Source organism: Fomitopsis serialis (assembly GCF_022376445.1).
Source record: "Fomitopsis serialis strain Sig1Antser10 chromosome Unknown B0H18scaffold_49, whole genome shotgun sequence".
NCBI lineage: Eukaryota > Fungi > Basidiomycota > Agaricomycetes > Polyporales > Fomitopsidaceae > Fomitopsis > Fomitopsis serialis.
The window spans coordinates 26128-34048 of record NW_025955009.1 but is presented as its reverse complement, the minus strand read 5'-3'; the positions used below and the strand labels follow the sequence as shown (position 1 = coordinate 34048).

The 7921-nt window shown below is 58.3% G+C and overlaps 2 protein-coding genes across 2 annotated transcripts; one reads left to right on the top strand and one right to left on the bottom strand.

Annotated features, from left to right (window-relative positions):
• The first annotated feature begins 395 nt into the window (after window positions 1–395).
• Window positions 396–5595, top strand: B0H18DRAFT_1015707 (uncharacterized protein). Its single transcript, XM_048029228.1, is given in 24 exon segments — window positions 396–473; window positions 489–652; window positions 766–1064; window positions 1097–1212; window positions 1335–1844; window positions 1945–2044; window positions 2071–2158; window positions 2188–2248; window positions 2386–2493; window positions 2575–2595; window positions 2634–2746; window positions 2824–2940; window positions 2964–3273; window positions 3315–3386; window positions 3440–3539; window positions 3615–3665; window positions 3700–3968; window positions 3998–4060; window positions 4080–4193; window positions 4246–4486; window positions 4537–4843; window positions 4899–5004; window positions 5047–5199; window positions 5248–5595. The coding sequence occupies 23 exon segments, from the start codon at window positions 489–491 to the stop codon at window positions 5365–5367; spliced, it is 3603 nt and encodes a 1200-aa protein (XP_047891721.1). The 5' UTR covers window positions 396–473; the 3' UTR covers window positions 5368–5595.
• Window positions 5596–6402: 807 nt separating this feature from the next.
• On the bottom strand, window positions 6403–7284 carry B0H18DRAFT_1015703 (uncharacterized protein; the record flags this gene model as incomplete). Its single annotated transcript, XM_048029227.1, has 5 exons — window positions 7196–7284; window positions 6987–7057; window positions 6915–6966; window positions 6825–6878; window positions 6403–6520 (listed from the first exon to the last, which is right to left on the bottom strand). Coding segments are annotated over exons 1-4 (258 nt in total), but the record flags the coding sequence as incomplete, so codon positions are not given.
• Window positions 7285–7921: the final 637 nt, after the last annotated feature.

Sequence of the window (7921 nt, the reverse complement as noted above, 5' to 3'; positions counted from 1 at the left end):
ACGGTACGTGGTACGTTGTGTGTCGGACGCGGGCGCTGACGGGACGCAGGGACGATGAACCCGGCGGCGATGATGATGAACGGCGGCGGCGGGATGGGGAACATGGGGATGGGCGGCATGGGCGGGATGAGCAACATGAACAACATGGGGAACATGGGCGGGATGGGCGGCATCAACCCCGCCGCGCTCATGGGAGGTAAGCTGCGCCCATTCTCGCTCTCCGTGCACCACTGACGGCCTACAGGCGCGTCCTCGCCATCTGCGCCGTCGCCGACGATGCCGAGCCCGCAGCAGAGCTTCCACGGCGGCGGGTCGCAGCCGACGTCGCCCGCGCTCGACCTCTCGCCCGCGTCGCACTTCGGGATGGGCGGCGGGCAGGGGATGAACGGGATGAACGGGGGCCAGGGCATGGGCGGGATGGGGGGCATGAACGCGGGGATGGGGATGGCCGCGCCGTCGACGCACGCGCAGGGGACATGGGCCAGAACATGGGGCCGTTCCAGAACTTTGGGCTGCACCCGGCGCAGCTGGCGGCGCTCGCGCACCTGCCGCCCGCGGAGAGGGACAAGCAACTGATGCAGATGAAGGCGATGCATATGCAGAGGGCGGCGGCGATGCGCGAGAGGCAGGCGCAGGGCCATGGCGGGGCAAGGTCAAGGTCAAGGTCAGGGTCAAGGACCGCAGGAGGGACTTCCCGGTCAGAATATGCAAGGATGGGAGGGATGGGAGGTATGCAGGGGATGCAGGGGATGCAAGGCATGCAAGGAATGCAGGGTATGCAGGCATGCAGGGCGGGATGGGCGGCATGCAAGGGATGCAAGGTATGCAGGGTATGCAGGGTGGTATGCAAGGGATGCAAGGCGGCGCGCAAGGCATGAGCCCCGCCCATGAACGCTTCCAACAGCTCTCGCAGGGCCAGTACGACCCCCACCAACGCCCGTCCTCCGCCGCATCGACGAGCTCGCACCGTGCGTCCAGCGTCCAGCCCTCAGGTCTGCCCAATATGGGTCACCCTCAAGCGCATCAGAGCCAGATGATGCCGCCCCCAACTGCGATCCCTCCTCGTCCGCCGACCGCCACGTCCCAGCGCCAGCAGGACAAATGCAGTACGGTAACCTCGGCGCGCCGAGTCCGCGGCCGCACACAGCAGGTGGACCAGGTGCGACGCCGAGCCCGCGCATACACTCAGGACCGCTGCCAACAGGGACACCCGTCTCTACGCCAGGACCTGGCGGGCCGATACCTATCCAGCCGCGCCCGATGTCCACAGCACCGGCCCGGGATCAATGACAAGGCCCGGGACGAGCGTCGGGATGCATCATCCGCATATGCAGGCGCAAATGAACCAAGCCCAAGCTCAGCTTCAGGAGGGCATGAAAGTGCCGAGTCGACCTACGACGGCGTCTGGGTTCGCGCAATCTCACCACCAACAACAAGCAGGACAGAACGCGATGTTGAACGCGAACGGAGGCCAGCAGGCTGCCAAGAGCCCCGGTGGTTATCCGCCCATCGCGCCCGCGCCGATTGCGCCAGGGAGCCCGGGCGCGGGGCGAAGAGGAAGGTGGGAGGGACGCCCGTTCCCGGAGGACAACCCGGCCAGCAACACGGACCTCAGGCTCAGTCGCAACAGCATGCCGGCATGCCGCAGTCTCAGCAGCACATCCAGCAAGCGCAGATGCAGCAACAGCAGGACCATCTGTCGGCGCCTGTTCCGCCCCAGATCCCCGTCTGTCGATGTCTACGGCATCCACATGCCAAACGCTGGTGTGGGTGTGAACGGCGCTCCGAGTGCTCCCGGGACGACTGGTCTCCCAGGTATGGGCGTCGCCGGCAACGTGGACACAGTCCGTCGTCGAACCCGATGCTGAACATGGGCATGGGCCTCATGGGCGGTGCTGGCGGAGGCGCGATGGACCGCCCGTGCTGCCGAGGATCGCCAGTCAGGCTGGAGAGATGGGAATGGGAATGGGCATCGGCGCGAACGGTCGGCAGATGAGCAGCGGAAACCTGTCGGTCAACTCTATGGCCAGCGGATGGGCGCGACGTCACCTATCCAGACGATGAACGCAGGCGCGGGTCTGGGTATCGGCGTGGACATGGCTGCGCCGCAGACACCCGTGCGACAGGGATCACAACCGCCTGCGTCGATGACATCCCCGTTCGCCAGCAATGGTCCCCCGCCGGTAGTGCGGTGCGGGGGCATGCTGGCGCGCCTGGCATGGAACGCAAACCTAGTGTCCAGGACGCCGTGGGATTACCACATCTGACAGCACGCACTCGCGGTCGGGTCGGCTGCCAACGTATCTGCGCCCACAACGAATGGCGTGTCCACGGCAGCGCCTCCGCCACCGACGATCATCCTCAACTGCCCCGCTCAACGTTCAGCTGAACCCGAAGACCTCCCGAGTCACTATTGTCCCGCTCGTCGAGTCGACGGCCCGGATAGCGTCGCTCGCGCCGGAGGAGATCGCAGACGTCAAGAAATGGATGGAGGTTGACAAGGAGTATGACGGCCGCTACAAGCGATGAGGGAGAAGATGACGACGGAATGCGCGAGACGGTCGGAAAGCCAAGGCGTGGTGGGAGAAGGACTCAGTCATGGAGGAAGGCCGGATACCGATGCCGGTGCAGAGGGGGGTCCTGGCGCGAAGAGGCCGGAGAAATGGAGCCTCTCTGGCTTGAAACAGAGCAAGGAGAAGGAGATCAAGGATAAGAAGCGCGCGGGCAAGAGAGAAGGTTTCAAGCCGTGAGTGCCTTGCTTCGGATGTTATCGACTGTCAGATTGCTAACGAAGTTCCTAGACCGAGAAGGTTAAGACCGAAGACGCCAATCGTCCGAACAGCTCGTACCCATACGTCTCGAGTTCGATGTCGACCATCACAAGATGCGGGATACCTTCGTCTGGAACCTGAATGGTAATAACTTGCTCTATCAACTGCCGTATTCGTACTTATAATCCGTAGATCCGTCATCACTCCTGAGTTTTCGCTCAATCTATGTGGACGATTATGCCTGCCACCGAACTATCACTCCGTAATCACGAAGGCCATACAAGATCAGCTCAGCGACTTCAAGGCGCATTCCACTACCTTCGGCGAGGACGGAGTATTCGTGTCATCCGATACGGAAGACATCCAGAGTGGGACTATTGACGACAAGGAAGCCGAATGGTGGGAGTCATGGAGGACACTATCCGTTCTCCAAATTCCACAAGCGCGCCTTGGACGTGCTGATTTACGGGGTCACAAGCGTCGGAAGGTCATCAAAGAGGAGGTCGCAGATGCACCGTCCTTGTGAGCTTGCCGGGCGCAGAGCAACCGATGCTGGTGGATGACTTTGACGAAGATGAAGACTCGATGCAGGAGGAGCTGCGGATATTGGTCAAGGTACGAATAGCCATATGCCTTCTTTACGCTCAACTGAATGCCTGTATGCAAAGCTGGATGTGATCATTGGTTCTGTCAAGCTCGAAGATCAGTTCGAATGGAATCTGGAGAACGGTGACCCGACGCCCGAACAGTTCGCAGACACATATTGCCGTGACCTCGGCTAGCTGGCGAATTCAAGTAGGTCTCCTTGCCGCGTGCATTATGTCGCATTCTCACTCTTCACAGAACTGCTATTGCACATTCATCCGCGAGCAGTGCAGATCTACCAGAAATCCTGTTCCTTGTCGGCACCCGTCGGACGGTTCCGCAGTCCAGGACGACGACCTGCGCATGTCCCTTCTGCCGTCACTCACCACTGGCGCGCGTGCGATCGACCAGGTTCGCATTCACCCCGATCCTCAACTACCTCAGCGACAGCGAATCGAACGCAACGAGAAGGAGCGCGAGAAGGAACTCAACCGCCGTAGGAGGAAGACCACAAGGGGTAGGCGAGGATCGCCCTACCAGACCGCGAACCACCAAAGACGTTCCGTACGCCTGCTATGGTTCCCGGAAGTCGACGCGGCGACACTTGCGGCAGTCACGGCCGCAGCTGCACCTACTTCAAGACGAGCGGCTGCCGCGCTGCTTCGCATAACATCGCCAACATGATTGCCTCGGAAAATGGTACGGTCTGCTGCCTCTGCTCAGCCTACGCCGCTCGCGCCTATTGCCCCTACCGCACCGAAGGAAAAGAAGCCGAAGGGTCACTTCAAGCGCCCTCATTCCCTTCCAGCGTTCTGCGCCCACGAGTCAATGTCCGTGGTGCGACTTCCTCGACTTGGCTGATCCGTCGACATTCCCGCCTCCCATCGAGGGCGACCTGCCGTTGCCGAGCAGCAGTGCAGGAGCAGACACTAAAGGCGCGAGAGTTGTCTTATCGGCGAAGCGGACAAAGGAACTCGAGCGGGAAGCCAAGGAGAAAGAGTACGCTGATGGTCAGCATCCGAACATGATCGACGGTGTCTGGCATTGCTCGAACTGTGGCTGTCCTGAGGATATCGCCGTGGGACGCAGAAAAGGCCCGCTTGGAGACAAGTCGCAGTGCGGTACATGTGGTAAGTAATGGACGCGCTTTGACCTCGTGGATGTGCTGACGCTTCTACAGGCAAGTTCTGGCACAGACATCGTCGGCCTCGCCCGGTTGAGTATAATCCAGATCGAACGTATCATCGGAATCTCGTTATAGAAGCCGACCAAGCACGTATAGCAGCCAAGCGTCGTCGTCCTCCACCATCTCAGGTTGACGACCAGTCAGCGAAGGCTGCACTCGAAGACGGCGATGCAGAACCGGAACTCCTCATTGCCAAAGGCGAGGTCCCTGTGGAGGAGCCTCAGCCGTCCCTCGCTGCCGCGAGGGCGATGTCCCCGATGTCGACTGCCTCAAGCGCTTCGGAGTCGCCACTCGCCAGCGCGTCACAAGAGCGACCGGTGCAGCCTCTGCGCCTCCTGAATCTGCTGTCAAGACAGTAATGGCGATGCGGACGCGAGTGCCGCGGCTCCACCCACGGGTTCGCCACCTCAACCGCCGCCGTCAGCACCCCCCAGTACGAACGCGAACGTGGTAGGTGTAACTGTACTTGAACCTTGACGGTCAAGTTCTGACTGGGGTGGACAGAGGGCGTCGATGCCTGAGTGGCTTCAGCGTGCTATGGCGGATATGCAGGCGAAATACCCGGACGACAGGTTCGAAGCGACGGCTCGGAAGCCAACGGCTCCGAACGCGACCGCGCTTGAATGGCGTCTCAAGTGCCTGGACTGCCCCGGCAAAGTACGTTGAACCATTTGCTCATGATACGATCTCACTAACATACCACAGCTGTATACCCCTGGTCCGGGAGAGACGCTACAAAACTACGAAGTGCACCTGCGCAACCGCCAGCATCGCCAAAAAGTCACTGTACGCGTTGAGCCGCACAAGCACCGTCATAAACCCTGAGCGCTGTATATCACTGTCCGTCTTCCGTTCGACTGCCGTTGCCGTTAAATTGTTGTTGTCGACTTAGCCCTTGTCATTGTAGTATGTATGCTTAGGTATCTATCCCCGACGCGTGTCTTTGTAGACTAGTCATGGACTCTTCGAGTGACGTTGAAATCGAACTTAAGCGATGAATAGGCCACTGCGTGCGGATCAGTTAATCAGGTTCCCGTCCCGCCTGAGTACTTATGTAGGTATCGTATGCGATGAAGACTTGTATCGATGACTGTGGTGACGATGCGATGCTGCAGTTCGTCGTCGTAGTCAAGTACAGTAAGTACGGTATATAAACTTGAAGTACGCCGCGCTGCTGTGTGCACTGTTATTCAGCGCTTACAGAGAGACGCCGCCAAACGACTGCCATGATGACGCCAACACGGCCTTTCAGCTATTCACAAACCATGATGGCAGTAAGTACTTGAACCGTCGCTCAGAGATGCCCGGATTGATCACCATACTCATCCGACATCACAGAGTTCGGGTACACATGTTCTCGCCTTGGCTCGTGACTGCCACTTGCTGCGTAATAGCTGCAGCGAGGACCGTGTCCTCAGGCAGCATCGACAGCTTGAGTCCCTTGCAGCTCCGTACTCTGAGAACACAATGCGGCTTCGAGGCTGTACTGCAGGGTAGGGCATACACGTACGTGGTCAGTTTCGCTCTATTACAGTCGTAGCTAAGTTGCCGAATCCTGAGCTTGTTATGTCACGCTGAGCGTGCATACTGGCGGCTGTCTTTTCTTGTCAACCACTGTCACTCGCACATCTGCCCCGATACCGCTGTGAATGCCCGCCAGCACCGGCGTGCCGCTGCTAGTTGCATGTGAGACCCACTATAAAGTCTTTCGTAATCAGGAGCCAGGATATATTCGAGCTGACTATTCTGTACTGCGTTGTCTTTAGATCTATCACGGTCTACGTTTTTGCCAACACCGATTACAAGACCATCGTACCGGATAATGCGATAGTGGTAGGCGGATGAACTACAGAAAGCATGTGTTGTCCAGTCGAGGTAAGCAATCATGCGTTGTATCTGTACTCCAACTCTTCGTTCATCTTGCTGCTGTCGCAGCAAGTCGAATAGGTTCGGGTTACACGCCACGGAACCCGGCGTGTATGCATCATCATCGCAACCCAGACTGCCGACTTGCTCATTCTTGACCACAAATAGGCTCGTATCGACCGCAAAGGTGCATGGCATGCGCTCCGGCTTTAGAAAGTGATGACCATCCCGACAGCGCGCTCCTGGCAACCTCGGGTCATTGCTTGCTCGGCGGCAGGTGCGTCAGTCTCGCTGTTGTCATCTCGCGCCTACCGCCGCTAATTGTATCTGACCGCTCCTGTCATGCACCGTGTACTAGTTTCTCCTTCCATGCCACGTCATGGACTACTTGGCCAAGATCGCGGTCAGATGCGAACCTGGCATGACATCGCCCTAGCCTTTCCTCGCATGCGTAAGGGACCACTGGTTTTCTCCGAGACGCCTGAAAGCGGTGAACTGACACGGACGCTCAATTTAGCGCGAACAAGTAGCACCTCATGGTGAAGATCGTACGTTGTACTGGTGAGTTTGGATTACACTTCGATGTCGCCGGCGTGGATCGAGTCACCCAGCAGGTTGATCCTTCGCTACAAGCGCATATAGGCTTCGACTCGACATTCAATTCGCGGAAGGCATACGGTGAGAACGAGTCGCAACGTACGCGTGTACCTTGATTTTCCCAGCGCGTTGACGGTTGATCCTGGATCTGATTTTGCTCTGGACTCCGCGATGGAGGCTATGAACTTACTCTGGGTTCTGTAGTTTTGTCAGTGCACTGGCTCGTCCGTACGGCGCGTTGTCTCTGTCGCGTACAGTGCGCCAGAGACATCGACTACACTTAACAGGCTGCGGCTCACTCCCAAGCGGCGGTCGCTTCTGCCGCAGCTCAATTCACCGGCATTCGCTCTCACCGGATGGCTTCCATGCCGTGTCATCTCCGGTCATACAGATGTGCGTGGCCTCACTGTGACATGTGGACCGTTATCCGTTATCGCTCATATCCTGCGGAAAGGCCCGGTTGCAACTAACATAAGTACACGGCGATGACACTGATAGTCCCTCTCTCCGCCCGCTACAGTGACTTCGCCCAACGACGCAACTACCGATGGCAACTCAACCTGACGACCAGCGCTCTTCCCCGACCTTGCCGATCGAGAGTCCCTTCAGGCTCTGTTTCAGTACGTTCTCTCTGTTCACGCCTCTGTTGCTGACATGTGTTCGCTGTCGTAGGCAAGATTTCAGTGATCATGGCCCAGGCGCGAGATATTGATCAGAGCTCTAATGTGAGTACTGCTGATATTTTGTACATCATGCTGAATGTTATACAAAGACTGGACTGGTATCCTGAATGAGTTGACTCAGATCCCAATGGGATCATGAACAGCTGAACCAGACTCCTGAGAAGCTGCCTCAGCTAGCTATGCTTGGTCTTGGATGGGCTGAACAGGCTAGCAATGCTGCAATGATTGAGAAA

Excerpts from the sequence above, each read along its gene's own strand:
- B0H18DRAFT_1015707 (XM_048029228.1), top strand. The coding sequence starts at position 489 with ATGGGGCCGTTCCAGAACTTTGGGCTGCACCCGGCGCAGCTGGCGGCG. Across the intron at positions 4,194-4,245 it reads CCCACGAGTCAATGTCCGTG|GGCGACCTGCCGTTGCCGAG; the intron begins GTGCGACTTCCT and ends CCTCCCATCGAG. Across the intron at positions 4,487-4,536 it reads GTCGCAGTGCGGTACATGTG|GCAAGTTCTGGCACAGACAT; the intron begins GTAAGTAATGGA and ends ACGCTTCTACAG.